Source organism: Metopolophium dirhodum, chromosome 6 (genome assembly GCF_019925205.1).
Source record: "Metopolophium dirhodum isolate CAU chromosome 6, ASM1992520v1, whole genome shotgun sequence".
Taxonomy (NCBI): Eukaryota; Metazoa; Arthropoda; class Insecta; order Hemiptera; family Aphididae; genus Metopolophium; species Metopolophium dirhodum.
Genome location: NC_083565.1, coordinates 12,081,007 through 12,102,675, shown reverse-complemented (window position 1 = coordinate 12,102,675; position 21,669 = coordinate 12,081,007). Strand labels below are relative to the sequence as shown.

Sequence of the window (21,669 nt, the reverse complement as noted above, 5' to 3'; positions counted from 1 at the left end):
TCATATGGCAGGTATAAATCAAGCCGACAAAACGGCAACTTTCTGTTTCGCGACAAAAGTGATTCGGGCGACACAATGTCCGTGTCTCTGGAGACATTTTTATGTCCGCTTAAAAGGTAAGATTAGGTAAAAAAATGTGTTATAAAAATAGCTAAACTCGATGAATCAAACATTTAACATGTTTATGCAGTGTAATATACATGGGTACTATAAATTATATCACCCATGTCCCATACATAATCATACATTTAACTATAAAAGTATAAAGTACGTTACTTAACAGGCGTATTTCACAAAGAATTTAGGATGCAAAAAATATATTTTATTTATAACCGGAAATTCAAAAGATTTTCACACGAGACTGCCGACTGTGTAGTAATTTTCTAAATATTAATATCCTGACTTCTGTGCAGCAGGCAGCAGTTTCGACGAAAAAAAATCACAAACGACACAAGTCTGCCATAATTTCTTTCGCAAATTGTTTTTAAAAAAAGCAAGTCCAGCAGGAAGCCGTCAATTATAGTTCACAGACAGTATAAACAACTCACAAACACACAATTCTGTCACGATTTTAAACATTTTAATGTTCAAAATTGAACAACACAGAAAGGAAACCCATTGGTAAAATCAACAAATACCTACATTCTCCTCAAATTTTGATCATTAAATATGCAGGTACTACCTATACATATAGTTTCACAATACATTTACGTTTAATAAATTAAACTTTGTTTTTAAATTTTCTATTGCCATTAAAAAATACACTTAAATGGTGAGATATACATTTTAAAGTTGATATAAAAAAACTTGAAAAACAAACAATACTGTCAATATAGTTTCGAATAAGTTTATCGCATTATATATCAATGTATTCATTAAGGGTATTCTTATTAATTCAATCATATTTAAAATATATTTTACACGTATTATGTCATATAAATAACTTACAAATGGGAAATATTAAAAATTAATGAAACTGTATAAATTAATGTTATTTAAATATCACGATAAATAAACATAATATTATAATATATACGTTGTCAGTATTTAAACGAATGTGCATGGCGTCGTCTACATGTCTGCAAACCATCACCACGACGACCAAAACTCGTTTTAAACATAAATCACTATAAAAAAGCTTTTTGTTGCCCGATCTACCACAATATCGCGACATAAGCAACGGACGTGAAATCATGAGAGAACAATTATGTACATATATACGAATTTTTACATCTAGATTATTAAGTGATCACGGGAATTAAAATATTTAAAAAAAAGTAATTAAAAACATGTGTGAAAACGTTCTGAATTCCCAAGCAAAAACGTGTTTTTAAGAAGTATGCTGTTTTCATAAAAATAATGGACCAAGTCAATAATTCAAAAACTAGATTTGGGAATAACGTAAAATAAACTAATTAAATAATATGATTTCGTTTCAAGTGCGGACGATTCTTGATTTTTTTTTCGGTTTACGTCAAATATAATGTATACCTATACGTATTTTATTATAATAATAATATTATTTATTTAACATCATAATACATTATAGTAATTTCGTCCTTATTGGTATATATAGATATAAGGATAATACGTTCTCAAAAAGCCTTCGATTAGATTTGTAATTATTTTCTATGTGTAGGTTAAATGGCTTGATTGAATCCCGTGTTATTCAAAACGTCAACTTAGAAATGAAGTGTGTAATATATAATACAGTTATAATATCTAATTCGTGTGTGGCTATTAAATGTTAATTAATTTTGGCTCAATCGTTCAATATTTGTCGAGTGAAAAAAAAAATAAATTAAAATGTTCACCTTATGTAACACAATATACGAATATTTTACTCCATTGATAAGGTGCCGGCTTATCTTGTTCGATTTTATTTCACGGCTCATAATATTGTATACATTTGAATGGCTATAATTATTATTCTGTTACTAAATATTAGGTATGCGCGTGCAAGCCGTGTGCCCGTGTACATGTTAAGGCGTAAATAAATCGTATCTGAATCTATAATATGAATATTATATATTATATTATAAAGTTTTATTTACACACACTACTGCATCGTTATGCCGTTGTATACCTATATACTATATTAATATGTATAGATAAATATTATATGATGGCGAAGTCGGTGCGAACTTGCCATCTCGGAACGAGTAGAAAGGTTCCGGCGAATCGGAGTTTTTTTTTTGAAATAAAATATAATAACCCTTTTCTTTTCAACTGGCTTTCTCTGCAGGCCGGTCGTTCGGTAATATTTAATCTGACGCATATAATATTACAATTTATAATATTGTATACATACCTACAATAATAATATACACGTGTTTACATCGTAATATATAGAATATATAGCCATATAGGTGTATCATGATTTATGAGCATCTTGCGAATTTTTTTCGCGTGTGTGCTTCAGACGCACAGTGGGTCAACAAATAATAATAAATTTACAAAACAATCGTGGGGGGGCGCTTAAAATAATAATAAAAACGTACGCGAGCAGATACAGTTTTAATAGTGAAGGGGTGGCCGGGGAACGAAAAAAAAATTACTGCGATGGTTTCGGCTAGTGTGTACTGTCTGTGTGTGTCTGTGGGGAAGGGGAGGGAGTATTTTTTCCACGATTAAAACAACAGCTGCTGTTACAGCCGTCGCCGCCACTCTGTGTGCATATATATGATTATTATTATTATATATATCAAAATAATATGTGTACGTACGGTTTGAGCTGCGGCGGCGGCAAAGTCGTCACCGGAAACGCGGGGTCGTTCACCCGGTCCGAGCCGCCTTCCTGTGTTCTACATAACACACACACATCATCATCCCATCCATATTCCTTTTTCTTCGGCCCAACCGGATACATACAATATGTGTGCGTGTGTGTACGTCGCGGCCGTGTGCCTTATTATTAGCAGAATTACGCGCGCGCCTTCCCTCTATTCTATGCCGCCGTCGGATCGGTCTACCCCCACCATCTTTGCAATACAGCGCGTGATACACTGAGAGACGATGCTATTTAGTAATGACTAAACAAATTTAAAATGAAAAAAATCTTTTACGTATCGTTCAAAAAATAGTACTTTTTTATTATTTTGTTTTTTTTTTTTGTCACAAATTTAGGTTTTTGGAGCGTTCGCCGGAGTCACGTAATTATTGCGATAGGTCCGAATATAGTAAAATATTATCTATATATTTATTAAGAAACGCCCGCTCGTATTACGATTGTTTATATTGTTATAAATTATTAGTTATTATTAGTTATTAATAATTATACCTAACCTAACCTAACCTAACGTGGTTCTATACCACGGGAACCGATATCCGGTATTAAATCTATTTCATTCTAAAATCTGTTTAAATCAAAAGAACGATTGTGTTTACGTACGTTTAATAAATTGCTTTTGAATAGTTCCCTCAATCCAGTTTGTAAATTGAAGGAGGAATCCAAATAAATTGTTATTTAGTACAGGTATACTACAGTATACGCGGTATACGTTTTAGTATTTCGGGGCAGCAACAGCCATGTACATTAATTACATTATTATATTATATATAATGATGGCAGGGATGTGATCTCGTATAAGTACCTATAATACAATATTTACGTCGTTACTCGTTCGTTTTACTAAAAAATGGAGACGAAGAATAGAAGAGGCGAAACATCATCCGGAATATATATTATATAATATATAGCCTAACTATATGCTCGAATAATGCGTTTTGGATTATCAAATAGGTTACGTTTTAAAATCGATAGGTAAGAAATTATTATTATACAATATACACTATAATATATTAACAGCCGGACAGTCAAAACCCAAATTAATATAATATATACATACTATACGATATAGTTGTGCATGTTTTATAGATGTATTATGTATAATATATTATTCTTGGAGACTCGGACAAGAATCAGTTTTCATAAAACAAAACATAATTATAAAAACGCATCAATTTTGATTAGTTCAAATTACTTTTCTTTCCAAGGATACAGGACACGAGTAGTATAGTAAGCCATAGGCTTCCGGCTCCATTTTATACTGACATGAAAAAGTTAAAGCAGAACTATATCCGTCTTACACTTTATAGTACAACCACAGTACAATCTACCTATAATTTTCAGGATAGTTTTTATAAAAATTGTTTGTGTAAGTCCACAACTATAGGTCAACCGTTTATAATTTCCCTGGAAATAACAGGGAGATTGGATTTACTATAATCGTAATAATTCTGCTTTAACTTTTTCATGATCGAATAAAAATGGAGCCTACAGCCACATATATCGCTAAATATTACTAAATTAGAATTAATATAGTATTATGTATTTATGTGCGTGCGTGTGTTTTAGATTTTACAATATAAATATCGATATTGAAGACAACTTACTGCTACAGCCGCTACGGGTTTTATCGTTATTTCTATATAGGGGTGTTCGGTTAGAAAGAGCAAGACATACCTAAAGACTTGAACAAAAATAGGCGAAACGACCATGCTGCGGTCGTTCAACGGCGCGCAGTGGTCACGTGTTCAGTAATGATGTCTTATTGAGTATCTGGGCCGTTTATCATCTCACTTTGCTGTATAAGCACCCAGTAGTCAATAAATATGATAATTGTACGTATAAACGTATGGTGTATACAATAATAATTATAAATATTACACATTTATAATGTATGTGTATTATACTTCTACTAAACAAAAAAAAGTGTATAAATAAATAAAAATATTTTATATTTTAAACATGCATTGATTAGCACATACAACTAAATTAAAGTCTATAAATAAATTGCATTAAATATAGGATAGGTGAATCAAAAAAAAAAAAAAAAATTAATAATAATATGGGTCAGTGTAGGAAAAAAATGACGGGTAATACCTAATGAAGTCAACCGAGTCCCACGTCCAATGACATCATCACGACGAATCCCACGATACAACACCAACTGGCCAGCTTCCCGTTGCCACTGTAACAAAATTAAACACGGCGATTCGATTAAATGGCAACGTGTGTCCGACAAATGACAATGATCGTTTTTGTTGCTCCGGTTTTTCGAACAAGAATATGTTCTAGTGTGAATATAATAATATAATATGTTCGCCAAAAATTAACCCTCTGTGCACGCCGGATTCGGCGGCCAGTTCAAAGGCGATTGTTAAAGTTATAATATGTTTCTGGCAACTTTGCAGTAGAATTGTAAGGGATTTGGCAATTTCACAGTAGATGTTCTCCCGGTAAAAAATTAAAAATTACAGTTTTTTTAAAATTTCTTTTATTGAATGTTGTTATTCCTGAACTTGGTTCTACTCCAGTCTGACGGTCAAGGTACATAGAAATAACAAATGAATATGTAACCACAGAAATCAAAAATCAAAATGTATCTCCTTACGACGAAACAGATCAGCTGCAATATTATAGAGAGCGTTGGAAAGGTTTTAAAAAAGTTTTCGGGGACCGAATATACATGCTAACATTAATTATACAGAGTTTTGTCACAGAGTATACCTAAATCATTGTTAAATAATACATTTCTCAATTTGTCAATCATTGCATAAGCAATAAGGACACATGTATAACTGAAATGATATAAGCGGTATTATGTATTATATGATAATAAAACACGGTATTATATATTTATATTATATTATTATATACAACACTATTTACAAATATGCTCAACCCTTTCTTCTTCTTCTTATAACTATGTATGTATTCTAATTATGATATTTTTAACTTTTAAAAATACTTAATAAAGATCGTATTTTAAAATACTTTTTACATCATTTAAGAAGTATCTATCTAAAATAGGTACCCTACTTTTCCAATATATATTTTGAAGCAGTCAGTCTAGATGATTTTTTTGAAAATATTTATGAATATACATCTTAATTCAAACAAGTAATTTCTGAATTACTAATATTTATAAGTACTGATTGTATAGTACTGAGTCTATAATTGTAGTGGCTTAGAAAATATCGAAGAATGAGTTTAGGTTAGGTATATATATTTTTAGCATAAGGTTATAAATTATACAAAACCATTTTAAGTAAAACCATTTTTAAGAATTATTATCCTTAAAAACGTTAAGTTTTACAACTTGGAGTACTAGTTCAAATTTTGTTTACAGATATCAAAAAACAGTTATCTGTTTAAGGATTTGCAGAAATAAGTGTGATGTATATCGTTTCAAAAAGGAAATTTCCATCATCACGGGATTACAGGACCCTCGTTCCTTCAATGGAATAAAAAATCTAAGTATTTGAAAATACTAGTTATACAAGTAGGTATATAAGTTAAACGTTAAGTAAACATAAACATTTTAAGAACTACAATTTTAATAAATGAAAAGCATAATAGGGGGCGAGCAAATGAGCAATGAACATGATAATAATACACACAATTTTTTTTAACGACATAATATCGGTATCGTTATTGTAGTTTACAATTTCGGAAAGCGAATAAGCCGTTGCAGCTGTGTTTCTAATATAATACAAAAAACGTGTATACAGCAAAAAAACAAAAGGACCTAATAGATACAGCGACAAGACGGGTACGTCACGTGTTATTTAAACAAGAATCGTTTCCGATCGTTTCTGCAGTACTGCAGTTGTAATTTATCGTTACGATGTTGTGCTAAGATTTTGGTGACGAAACGTCATATCGTCGCGTCGTTTCGGACAATTAAAAATAAGATGCGGGAGGCGGCGGCGGCGGCGGCGTCGGAAGCGACAGCCTCCGCGTTTCGGTTACAAGGCCGCGGCGGCCGGACGAAGTATCGATGATAATAATAATAATAATAATATGACGGCGCGGCGGCCCATTCATGACGAACGTCGGCTCGCGTTAAACGCCATAGTAGGCAATAGAGGTCGCGATAGTCGACGCCGCCGCCGCCACCACGCGATCGCTCGCTCGCTCTCACTAACGACCAAAGGAATCGTCTAATTGTGTGCGTGAGTGTGTGTGTAGCGTAGTTGTACTGCTGCATTCCTGGCGTCAAAGGAGATTGCATATAGAGATTTTACAGTTATATGACCCCCAGAGAGTGAGAAACCATTGATATTATATTATATACGTACGCGGCGGCGGCGGCGGCACCGTCAGGGTCACACGTTATGCGCGCGTATAATATTATAGTATAATAATAATAATAATAATAATACTATAATACCTATAATATTATAATAATGTTGTACCTATTATAGGTATAGGTATGCATCGCACACGCGACACATACCTGCACACCACACCGGTACGGAGTGGGTGTGAGTACATAAAATAATAATAATAATAAGATAGTTCCTCCTATATTATAATATCGTATATTAATAATAATTTTGTGTATTGTAATAACGACGCAAGTAAAGCGCGCGGGGGTGTCGTCTGCTGCGAGGGGAGGAGGGTGCAGCCAGGTATGATACGCGGCGAGTCGGATGCAAGAGTGGGCGGTGAGCGGTGGGCGGGCGGGCGTATGATTATTATTATAGCGTAGTTGTCGCGTCGCTGCAGTGACGTAGTTTGACGTCCGTGTGTGTGCACTACATAATTTTATATACCTGGAATTTGACTCCGGTATGATGTCGTTGACGACCACGTAAATCATCGCACCCGCGGCGAACGCCAGGGCGTAAGGCAACAGCGGCTTGATAAACGAAACGGCGAATATGCCCACGAGTCCGGCGATCGGCTCCACCATGCCGCTGAGTTGTCCGTACCTGTGAAAAAAAATTATATATATATATACGTACAGGTCACACAATCAAGACAATGTTATGTTAATGTATGAAACATTATATATAGATGACAAGAGTCGTCTCGCATAGGTGTCGAGACTCGAGATTGACTGGTTGCAGACAACAGTATTATACCCCACACCCTCCGAACACAAAAGCTCTGATTTTATGTGCTACAAAATAAACACTTTAAGAACACGCACACACACGCGCGCGCGTGCATATAAAGGTATGTGCCATAAACTGATCTAGCACCCCATGAGTTTGATAATAGGTCAATTAACTTTATAATACCGACCCTCGGACGTTACTCGTAAGAAAAGTTAATTAATTGCTGCGTCGCGCGTAGACGGATAAAATAAATCGATATAGGGCGATTGGGGAGTAGGACACGATTTATTTTACTTGAAAATCGAGGGTATGGAGTATATATAGGCTAACGCGTATATAGACTACGTTTTGTATAGGTACTAACGTACAACGTTCACCCCCACATCTCTCTGCAGGAATATACAGTATACAGGGTTAAAAGTGTCGATTAAATATTTGATAAGAAACGGGAACAGTAAACACCCGAAAAGAAAAGGCTGAAATGTCATGCAAAACGTTTCGTAGCACTGTGAAATTTATAAATACGAAAATATTTGATACACGGATGTACCTATTGTTTGTTTTTTATACGTTTACAACACAGTACGAATTCCCCACTATAGTCTGTAACTTAAAGTTAACAATAACAATTTTAATAAATTCGTTTTTAATTTTGCGTATTAAGACTAGACGGTTGTTATTAATAATTCACGTAATCTGGTAATTATACAATACCTATATAATACCGATCCATCGAACTTATAAATTATTAATGACATGTAATTCAGATCATTCAGTAATAACGTATTACATATACACACGAATATAGGTAGGTACTGTTAATATATACTTATATTATATATTATAACAGAGCAATGAACTTCCTTAACTGTTACCTAATCAACAGTCTATACTATATACTACACTGATATTATTGTGTTTTTTCATTCGTTGTTCGTACAACAGAAATATTATTTTAATTCATAAATCTTTCGATACAACAAAATGTATTTAATATATAAGTATATTGTAAATAACGTATCACTATATTTTTTTTAAACGGTTTTTAATTGGACCATATACCGATAGTAAAATAGCACGAATATTTTTTCTACTTGGGATAATATTATAATGCAACACTAAAAGTTAAGAAAAAAAAAGAAAAGAAAAACTATTACATTTGTAACAGTCTTTTTATATTTATCAATGATCAATAAAAAAAAATTAAACAATCAAATAAAATCATTCATACTCTTAAAAAATACAGTTATACGTTATATAATATTGTCCTTATATGTTACTTTTTTTTGTATAGTTACATAAAAAGATTAAATCGAGATTAATTTCGCTGTATAGACGTTATATGTTTGGTGAAACAAAATTGAGCAGATCTATTTCAACTAAAAAATCAACATTTCCGTCATAGCCCAAACCAGATAAAAATGGTTCCTTTTTTGTCCAATCAGATAACTGTCCTTTCTGTTTTCGCCCAAGGGGCCAATTCTTGAACAACATCCGTAGTTCCGTATATGAATGTCATTTGAATTTATATGGGATTCGTATATAAGAATCCCGTTTAAATATGGGCCTCCAAAACAAATTTAACGATCTTATTATACACACAAACTTTCTCGACATGAATTTATAAAATGTACAAAATACATTCTGAAAAACAATTTGAAATAAACTAACGATTTGCTTTATTTATTAATAAAATTAACATAATTTTAAACTTGTATCAGTTATATGCTTGTCTATAACTGCTATTAGAATTTAGATTTATATATTATAATTATATATGAGATTTATAAATATAAAACTAAAAATATTATATTTCAGTATTCGAGCAATATTTGTACAACGTATCCTCGTCGTTACTTTCATACATTTAAAATAAATATTTTTCAACAATGTCTAGGTATTTGGTGGTCTTATAAGCGTTAAAATAGCTGAAATTAAGTAACGAATTACAAAGGCGTATTTCTCCTCATAGAGGGTGATGTAGTCTTTGAATTTTACCAATCCAAATAGAAATATTGTCATAAAGGCAATTACATAATAATATAACATGAAGAATATATTATCAAAAGTTATAATTTTTTTAATTAAATGAGTCATTTTATAGTAAAATGATATCGAATTATTAAGAGTACAACGTAAAGCTGAAAATGCAATATTATCTAACATCATATTATCACAAGTGAGTATATAATATACAAACTGAATAGTATCGCTATATGTGATCTGTATAGTGTCAAAAGAGAAAATCGGACCAATCTTTTTTCTTTCACATACATCAACTATTTGATTTATGCTATCACAGTGGTATTTGTAGCAGCGATATACCAGACGGAAATCCGGATTTCCATAAACGCTACTTGTAGAATGTGTTCATTTTCCCGGTAGAGAACGAACCGCGCCTTGTAATTAGTGTGGTAATTTTCGAACATTAGAATTATAACGGTTTTATAATAAATAATATATTATATATTATATACATTAAATTATTATGATGTATTTTTAATGGTCTATAAAACTCGACTGCCGATTTCTTTGGGCGGCCGAGGATTTGCGTCGACGAGCATGACGGCGACGAGGAAAAAACTACACATTACATACACTCTATATACATACTATAAGTCTATAAACGCGCGTGTATATAATGTAGAAAATATATGACCATAAGGTAATAATAGGCATACTGGTTGACCGGCGATTCGAAGAATTCGATCTTCAGGTAGTCGAATTTGAGCGGAGGGGGAATTTTTAAAGGAAAAAACACTTACCAAAAGCTTTTCCATTTCGAACATCCGGCTGCTTGCAAGGGTAAGCTGACAGCCAATCCTTCCGGAAAATTTTGTATGCCAATTCCCATGGCCAAATTTCTGAAACAATAATATATACGGTTCACATTAACATTTAATTTAAATAATTACAAAATTATTATAATTTTTGCAGTCAGTTGCATCAAAGTGCATTTCACCGGTGGTGTAAAATATAGAAACTAAATATGATATAAAACGAATAATAATATTAAAATATTTTTTTTGTAAAACGAAATATGATGAAATAGCTTATATAGATAACGGTTTATTCTTTAAATTTTTAAGACCCCACCTATAACCTCCCACCCCCCAAATAAAATTATTATACTGCTATAAGTCAACCACGCAATACGCGAAAATGTATTTGGCGACCCTGCAGTTGGGGCTGTATAGGGGCGTAGGGCTGTACATTATACAAACAGTGCCCTTATAAGTTTTGATGGTTCAGAGAGAATTTTTCTTTAGCCCTTATACTCATTCCCCGTGTAGAAGCACGTAGCTGGTATACTACGTATATAATATGTCATAACAGTGCTTCAATAGAAGGATCGTATTTGTGTTACAACAATAAGCATAATATGTGTTCGTACAAAACGAATTTTATCCATTCAGTATGTGTGTACGCATCGAAGAACGCACGAAAAACAGAACTTTTTATGCCGCAGTTTTTACTTCTCGGCGTTCTCGACATCATTCACTCATCTTTTTGGCTGTAAATAATGCATCAACCATAATAATGTCACTCAATAATTAGTAAAAGTACGACGTACAATATGCCGGGTTGCTGCAAGAACAACATTGATTGATTCAATGATTCACTGCGATTTAATGGACCAATCGCATGGGCTACTAAATCGTGTTTCAGGGACCATTAGCTCGCTACTGATTCATTCAATGTCTAGCGATTATAATATTGAAACATACTCTGTTAGACCGTTATTTACAATCCTTATCGTTTCGGCACACAAATGAGTACCCTACTACAAAATGGGTGTACAGCATTTGATATAGAAACGGACAAATATTGAAAAAGCATGTCATACAATATAATATTGTGTTATGTACCTACATTTTAACGATATCGTTATGACGGTGGCGCTGCGTACGGCCTACGTCTATAAAGCAGACGACGGGGTACCGGGTTGTGGGCGCGTGAGTGCGCGTACACACGATCGTGTGCGCAGCGTATAATATAGCATAATATATAGCGGAATGGAACCGAGACGTGTACAGCTATTCGGAGAATGCGCGGAATGCGACGGATAAAAATCTCGTTGCCCCGGTTCAACGTGCCCACCGCCGACGACCGTTCTCCAGACGCAAACACGCGCGTTTATATATATATATATATAATAATAATATACGTACAATATACGATAGTGTATACACAATATGCGTCGTGTATTTCTACCAACACGTTTTTTTTCTTTCCTTTTTTTATTTTTTTGTATGGAAGAGCTTAACGGCCGTTTCACGAGGAGGAGGGTGATAGGGTCGGTGGTGCCGAGTAACCCCTCGGGGGAATCGAAAGACGTACACACATTTTATATTATACGACACATGTATACGCATATACATTTATATTATTATGTATATGAATGAATGAATCAGAAAATATTCATTGAAATGCGCACTGCCACCAACCGTCGCGCTCATGTGACGGCATGATAATAAATAATAATGGTTTAGTATTATAATAGTTACTAATATTGTAATATAGTCTGGAGGGAAGAAACGAAAACCCTTCGACTCGGGGCAAAACGCAGCGACGGTTAGATATTATACTTCGTAGGGACCACAGAGTACAGACACATATTTGGAGTGTACGCTCGTCGTTTCTGGAATAATAATAATAATATTAAATATATTATTATTATTATTATCGTATCCAGTGATGGGGGGGGGAGTGGTCGCCGTCTTCGTCGGCGGTGAACTGGGCCGCCGCAAAGTGCGCCGCACGCGCGCGTGTGTGTGTGACACACGTCCGTGTAATAATAACGGGTCGAGGACGCGGCGGCGGTGTTGGCGATGCGCGGAGACGATCACGGCGAGTAAGTGGCGGCGGCAGCGTTCGAGTGAATGAACCGCGTGCGCGCGCATGTGAGAATATTATGTACTCTCGAGTCTTGGGGCGATTGATGTGTGTGTGTTCAACTTGTAACGCCGGAATGTCGAGAAAAGAAAATAACGAAGAAAAAATAAACTCACATGAAATGATGATGATGATAATGACAGTGATAACCATTCACCTCGAGATATTACGCGCGCACTGACATTTATGCTTGCGAATCGGTGATCACTGATCAACGTTTATTGATAATAAGAAAGAATTCTTTCAGTTGCATAACTGTACGTATTTAGTAGGTACACTTGCTTGCACAGGTCCGATGTAGTCATGTAGAACAAAATCGAATGGACTCCTGGAAGGTGCCATAGCAGCATTGTGAAATTCTAGACAATTCTAAATATTTTGTTGGTTGTTCTCGTTCAGAACACAGAGCGTGATCGGACGCAATCATCGTCCCTCGAGATAACTGGGAGAATGATGGTTTGACGTTTGACTGTCATCGTCTTTCAGACTTTCTGTCACGTACGTATTTACACGCACATACATAAAGCGACAAGCGTACGCGGTCGGCCGGGCAAGCGACCACTTGGGTTTTATTAAATTTGAGATTTATGAAAGGAAAACAACATTTGGCATTATTGCAGTTTTTCAAATATTTTTCGATACAAATAATATTCGTTTTTTAATAATACGATTAATACGTCTCAAACGATGTTTTGTTCTATTGATCTGTGTGGACATTTCCTCGACACCCTCAATTGCGTTTGTGAGTGGTTTATAATAAATATCAATTTACATTAAAATTAATATTTATATGTATACCTATATTTTAATACGAATTTCAAATTCAATCATTTAAATTATATTTGTCCAATAATTATCATCTTCTTCTTTAATTAATTGAAAACATCTCATTCAATATTAAAAACAACCAAATATTAAGAAACAGTCGTGCAGCATACTTGTTCTTGGACAATTTTTAAAATGATTGAATACATTTTTCATAACTATTATCATACAATGTATAATCATTACGGATGCTATGAAAATATTTGGGAGCTTAAATCATCACATGGGGAAATGTTTGCTCGTGGACGTAACATTTTTCACTGATATATTTTACACTAGTGTTATTACTTATTACTACTATAACTGTTACTGTAGATTCGAAGGCAAATTTTCATCATTAAGTCAAAGGGTCACACGCGTCGCACGAGTAAACTAACAAATAATAGTTTTCAAAAGAAGTCATTCAGTTACTTTTCACCGGAGATTTCAGAACACTCTTCCGATTAATAATAAATAATATATTATTGACGGTTAATCGAGCATTTGACAAGCCAATCAGATGTAACATGAACCCAACGACCTGTGTACAGTTTAATAGTTGTTTAATCACATTTATACGCTACCAGTCGTGGTAATCTCATTTTTGGTGATAAAAATTGTATGTTTTTAAATGTATATTGCTTATAGTTGAGCAAGCTGTAATAATTATGATTTAATTCTAAAGAAGTTTCGATTATAAAATAAGGCTTATGTATTTTTATATTAAATTATGACTATATTACAATATACTATAACACAGTACAATAAACATGTAATGAATTCTAAAAAAAATTAATTTAGAAAATGTAAATGAAACCAAAGTATTTGAATACGCCATGGCTTGTTCCACGCGTGGAGCATAGCAAAAACAAGTTCTCTATAAAATCGCAAATCTGTCGTAAATGATTGGAAAGTGATCTTAATTTTAAGAGCTATAACAATTATAGGTATTATAAATTATAATAAGGAATATTAATATAATATATGTTATGCAAATTAAATTAAATACAAATTTCTTGGGAATTGCATGTCCTTTTTTATTGTACTACACATTACGCATAGATTTAGAATGTTTAGATACACATTACAGTATTACACTTCCATTAATAATTTTAGCAATATTTTACAGAAATATCGTTTATAGTCCCTCGAAATATTAGTTTATAGTTATTACTATAGGTATATATTACTTATAGTTATAAATATTTATAATAACTGGTATTTTAGCTTTACAATCAATACGATAGATTTCTGTCACATTGTTTTGCCTATACATTATGCTCCACGTGGGAGAGATATACTTAGGCGGGACGACATCTTTTGAATCCATATTACACTATAAAACACGTATTTATATTTTACAGATAGTATAATAACAAAATCGTTATAGTTGAGACGTCAGAAAATAAAATATATTGTTTTTATCCGTGGTTCCATCGAATTTTAATAATTTGTACTATGGGTATACCTACTATAAGGTGAAATCATTTCTGTCACGTCCGATGTTTGAATATTTCTTTTCCACGGAACTTTTTTTCCAAAGAACTGACTTAATTCGTGACTATAATTGTAATAACGAATGAAAACAAGTAAAAGAAAAAATGCTTATGAAATATCACGTCCGGCATATACTATATATATGCGGCCTGAGACTAGATTTGTTTGAGAATACCGTTAACAATCCTATAACAAAAATTAATAATAATAACGCAACCAGTTTGCATTTAATAAAAAACAAAATAGAAGTGAAATCATTTTTTAAAAATATAAACGATGTGTAGCGATAAGATATTCACATAACGAGATAAATGAATGTATACTGCAGGGAGGGCAACCGTATTGTCCCGTATTGACTAAACGAAAAACTACGCAGGAAAAAAACTTTACCGACTCTACGTCATCACGAAATGTAAACACGAAAAATATATCATGATATCTACATTTTAAGCATAGCTTTGTATGAGTACCATTATTTGTCATTGACGCATGTTTAGGATTAAAATTGAGAGAAATATATAATATTTATAATTTATAATTTATATGCTGCAGTCTTTAAGCACCATAATATTAATTATATAGACTCTGCAATGAAGAGGTCTCCGCGTCCGGTATCATTTCTATACAAATATTTTTTATTTTGTCCAAAACTTTATATAGATGGAATAATATAGGATTTCAAACTCTCATAAATAATTGTGTTTATGTTATATTAAATAATATACGCATAGTTTATTATGTAAATCATTTTTCTTATTAACCGTTTTTCTTAAATCTATAAAACGACCTTCCCATTTACTGATATAAAAATGTCTTAATAGTTATCTGCAGACTTTTTATACACCATATACCTAATATAAAAAAGGTATAACTCCTCACCTTTATTGTAAAAAAAAAAAAATAGGTAATTAAATCGTATGCCTATAAACACATTTTAAGATAATAATCCTGAAAACCAAATGGTATATCAGAAAACGTTCGATTCATAGAACCAACAAAAGGGAAATAGAGTAAATAGAATCAAAACTCAATTTAGAGCACGCTGCAAGCATTTGATTTTTAAGGGGTTTGATAAAGGCAATTTCAATAAAATAAACATTTTGAATTTTAAATTAATTAAATAGAAATTTATAATTTAAAAGTAACTCGTAAGTGGTCGTTTTCACATGTAAGAAAAACAATTGATCGCAGTTTTCAATAATACTACCACCAAAACTTCAGATTTTATTAAATAACAAAAAACAATAATAGCAATTAGGTTTTTCGACGTATTTTGTAATTTGCAGGGAATAAACATTCTTTTTAATGTACTTTAATTATGGTGTTTGATTTTATTTTCTAACCTCCCCCCGTGATAAATGTCAGGCGAATGACCATGATTCGTTAGTAGTCTCCATCATTGATAGTTGATGCGTATTTACAAAATTATATATAGTAAAAAGGTTTTGCGAGGGAAAGAAACGAAAAGAATTAGGTTACAGGCTACAGCTGATATAAGAAACCAAATTTTCGCCTTACGAAAAAAAGAATATTTTCTGTGCAATATTGTTTTTAAATAATATAAAATATTTAAAATATTGGATTTCGAGAAACGATAATGACTTCTTGTAAAATGGTATCGTAAAAATAATAAACGATATTGCACGGTAAACGTTTTCCTATTTTTATATAAAAACAATTTTATTTGTTTATCAGTATCGTGATGGCGAAAGTTCCAAAACTTCCCAGGCCTGCAGTGTCATTTTGTATATATATGTAATTCAAAAGCTCGCTCACCCTATAGGGTTACAGCTGTAACCGATAAATTATAAACGATCGGGCTAAATTTACATCGTGCGCGTTATGAAAACACACGTCAAGGCGTCGAGCCATTATTAAGAGGATGCCCACGCATGTCTCTGTTATACAATCATAGATTCAACATGGCGAATTTTCATTCAGCAATTCCAATTTTGTGGTGTTAGTTTTAATAATTGATCTATTATCAAACTTATTTCTAAGAACACTATCCGCTGTTTTGTTATGTCAGTTTTTTGTCATATTATAATTTTAAAGCGAGATATGAGCATTTTTTAATTGTGATACCTCACATATTCAGGCCCTCTTAGTAACCACGTAGAAAATTAAATGTTTATACTTTATACACACGTGGATAAAGTATCTTTATTCTTTAAATACATAACAGGATAAAACGGCCAGTGCTCATTGCTCAATACCGAGGAGAAATTTTGTATTTTATACACGATCCGGGGATAAAATCATGTGTTAAACGTAGCTGGATTTTATTTTATATTTTTTATGTATACCTAATACCAACTGCAATAGGTTTTTTTCATGGTGACTATGGCAACATTCCTTAACGATTTGCGTAAGAATGACGATCAAGAAGTAGCGTAGCTACTATAAAATAACAGAGTAGCAATTCGACAATACTCAATTGGGAAATTCCATATAAAAGGTAAAATACACTATAAAACAACAGTAATATACGTTCAAGTCCGTCAGCATTGCGCCGCCGCGCCGATGCACTCCTCAGTTCGCTGCAGTAGCGCAGTGCTGCAAAACGCGACACACAAGCCCGTCCGCGTACTGGCATGGTCGATGGCACGGACAAGTTGACGGATATTATAAACTACAATATAGATAGTGGACGTGTAGGTATACAGTTACAGAGCGAGGTAGCTACGAGCTACCATCCGAGAGCAACTCTCTATACATAAATCACACGGACATACCGCTAACAAGAGTGGACCGTTGTTTTGTATAGGTACACCGTGTACAAGAATATAATACAATTATGATAATACTGCAACCCACATACATGGTCGCGCGGCTTTCGCTTTTTCGTTCTTTTGGTCGGCTGCGCGACGGTCGATGTTCCCGGTTAGGTTAGCCTGCAGTGTTGATACCAATGTGTCGATATAACAATGAATAAAAACGGTGAGCTTTTTTCAACAGTTTGCGAGCATTATTAACACAAGTCGACTTGTAACGTCGCCCTGTGCGTCGATTTCAAATAATTAATGTGCAAGAGGTTAAAAGTTTCTCGAAAACGCAGACTTTTAATTGCATGCCGGGCGACGGGGACGCGCGGTGGCCCCACCGCTTACACAACAACAATACTGTAGTATATTCTGTGCCCGGGTCACAATGTAACTACTTATAATGGTTATAGACGGCGTGTACATACGAATATACGATTTAGATAATGTCAAAATTCGGCATAATATGGTTCATTGAACTATCTAGGCGCTCTACAATATTGTCCGAACACTGATAAACATACCAAATTAGGAACACAGACCCAAGTTCGTGTGCGCGCTGATAACGAGCTGCAACATTATTCCGTTTCATTTTTTTCCTCATAACACACAAAAAAAACCAAAATATCAAAACGAGATCATATGTTATACATTTTATATATTTATTACAATGTATAAAAGCGATAATATTGTTCTGTCACACTCCCGCGATTGTTTAATGATAATATAATATACTAATATTAATATGTAAACAGTCACCGATAAACCGGCTATATTGTTGTTTTTCGTTTGTATATTATTATTTAGTTTTGTACAGGATCGAAGAATTGCGTAGTCTCGTGAGGAAAAAAGTAACGAAGACTGCAGCAGTGAAGAGAGGAAGGAAATAAAGACGATAAAATTCAACAAAACAACCGAAAACGTACATATGCCACAATTTGTATTGGTACATATTATTATTATTATACCGACGACTCCAAAATATGTGATGCTTTTATAAATACTCATATTATACAATATTGTTATTATGTTTTATTTTACATGCGTGACGACGGAGACCGGATGCAATTTTAAGAAAAGAAACAGTGTTATGTAGTGCAGTGTGTCACAAAAATACTGACACTCTTCTGGTCCACAGAAACCTACGCATAATGAAATGATTTAGTATTTCTTAACCATATCTACAGCATATGCTGTATTGTAAAAGACGTAATAAAGTTTTTTTTTTTTGCTCCGTATTTTAACCTTTTAGGTATAATACATAGGGTGTTACCACTGGGTATCCTCTCTAATCCCGCGATTCATGTTAACCTTGTCACTTATCTCACATTTACTTATTGTACTCATTGTATACATTGTACATTTTTAAAATAAACGAAAAAAAAAGTTTTTCTGAAGTGCGTACATCTAATTGTGAAAAGTGCATTGTCTATAATAATTAATAGTCCACTCTATAATTCGACCAAAACAACTTAATGTGTTAATCTATGTATTATAGTATTATTTATATATTTAATTACCTAACTGTGTCAACATACTTAAATGTTTTTACAAACATGTTAAGGAATTATTTTTCTTGTCTGGAAATCCATAATTAATAAATAATAATTATTATTATTATTATTCTAGTTCCCTAAAAATAAATATCTATTTGCTATGATGATGTTGGTCGTAAACCATCGAGACAAAAAATGTGATGTTGTTTTATAAATATTTAAAAAATATATTAATTATACAATAATTGTAACCGTGATGATAATAACAAGTAGACAAAATGTGGTTATCAATTTAATATTTATCATATAATATTATTAGTGCGCAATGTTTTAAATGTTTTTGGTCAGAGACTTCTATACTACACTAGATAAGGAACTCCTATATAATTTACATTGTTATCAAGTGAAGTTCAGCTGTGGACAGCCGCGATTTGTCGGCTGGCAAAACATTTCATTCATTATACAAAATGTATTAGAAAAATAATATCGTTTTTAATGGTAAAATAAAATAGTAAATGTAAAATGATTTACATAAATTATTTTATTTTTTTTTTAAAACAACAGGTTTATAAATAATAAAATACAATACAAGATAAATCATAATATTAACCTTATTTACCATACAATTGCCAACCGACCTTGAGGCTTCAATTCTTGGTGGGAGTTGGTATCTATATAGTACTATATAGAAATCTGTGGTTTTTTTTTTCGATAGAAATATAATGTACGTTGCTGAGTGTAAAATAGTTTCCGGACATACCTACATAATAATATAATTTTACAATACACATATAAAATTATGTTGTATCAATTATCGATAGTGAATTTATGAATGATGTACGATATGTATAATCGCTGGAAACTAGATAAATATCAAAATGGGAAATACTTTAATGTGCGCTGCACAACAATTGTTTTCAGTCCGTCGCTACATTCTGATTTGTACTTGCAACAATGATTTTAATTATTATACTAATATTCAAACAATAATAATTATTTGTAGGCCGTGTGTGTATATATAAAAAGATTTAACTTGTAATTTAAAGAATTTGTAAGTTGTAATAAAAAAGTTAATGACCATCGGGCAGAGGCTAAATAAAAAATAAATAATAAATAATAATTATCTTTCAATGTTTAAGAAGCTGAAATGTTAAATGTCATTAAAACACATTAATAATAGTACTCGGTAGTTCAGTACGTATATTTATTAATGAATTTTGTTTTACCTGTATAATAATACATGAGCAAATATAAACAACACAGGAAATTAGATGAAATGTAGATATCCGTTTTAGTTCAATATTTGAATGGTAATTCAAAGAGAATTTTACTATTGAGAACGTCTGATGTCAACATTATTAATTGTTAATAGAAGTAAAATAAATCAATAGTGACTAATGGATAATGATAATGACACATGTTAAGAGGATGTCAACGGGCTATTTGTTTTCTCTCTCTGACCCACGCGCAACACAGACAAAACGCATTTACCTATACAGAATCATTTTATTATGTTTTTAAGTAATCTTAGAGTAAAATCACCCATTCTAAAAACGATAGGGAATAATATTTTTGAGGGTATAACATATCAATTTGGCTAAATATTGTCTCAAAACAATTTTTTATTTTGATAGTCGAATATAAAGTCAAATAACAATAAAACATGAAATCGATGTCATACCCTCAAAAATGTTATCCTCTATAATTTTTGTAATAGTTGATTTTAATTCTAAGATCACTCGAAAATCATAAAAAAACGATTTTAGGTGAAAGCGTTTTATCTATGTAGTATGTTGCGCCCTTGTGGGTCTAAGAGAGAAAACAAATACTGCGTTGACATCCTCTTAAGTATTTAGGTATTCTGATGTTCAAATCAATTCCTCGTAAATTGTAATTCCCAGTAAAAATATAAATTAAAATATTTATATATAATTGAACCCAACCTATGACGTTGTAGTCCTACAGTTGTAACACATAATATGGACATCGGAGCAATTGATAGGTAGTTGTGGTTTTCTTCTAGTAGAAAAATTAATATAATTCGTACTCGAAATTAAAAATTCTCAGTAATTTTAAAAATAATCGAGAATAATGGGAATTTTCACACAAAACCAGTTTTTAATAAATTTGATATTCTTATATTTTTTTATTTATAGGTAATGAATACTGGAACTGAAAAATCTAAAAAAAATATGTAAACATGATTTATTTAATAGACATTTTATTTTAAAATTCGGATTAAATTAGTCATTAAACGAAAAATAACAATTTTAACTATTTAGTATTACCTATATTGTCATTCAAAAATATTTTTATTGTGAAGATTTTAAACTTTTACGTAGGTATTTTATAATACCTTAAAA

General features: G+C 32.4%; 1 protein-coding gene across 2 annotated transcripts in view; it reads right to left on the bottom strand.

Moving 5' to 3' along the window:
• LOC132946894 (zinc transporter ZIP11) overlaps positions 1-21,669 on the bottom strand; it is a 71,110-nt gene that overhangs the window by 22,472 nt on the left and 26,969 nt on the right. The window contains exons 5-7 of one of the 2 annotated variants that reach the window (XM_061017007.1): positions 10,617-10,715; positions 7,564-7,722; positions 4,886-4,973 (exon numbers count right to left, since the gene is read on the bottom strand). In XM_061017007.1, coding sequence (XP_060872990.1) covers positions 4,895-4,973; positions 7,564-7,722; positions 10,617-10,715 — 337 coding nt within the window. In that variant the 3' untranslated portion in view covers positions 4,886-4,894. Of the gene's footprint in view, positions 1-4,719; positions 4,974-7,563; positions 7,723-10,616; positions 10,716-21,669 lie in introns of those variants that run through there. The other variant, XM_061017006.1, reaches the window with a different exon arrangement.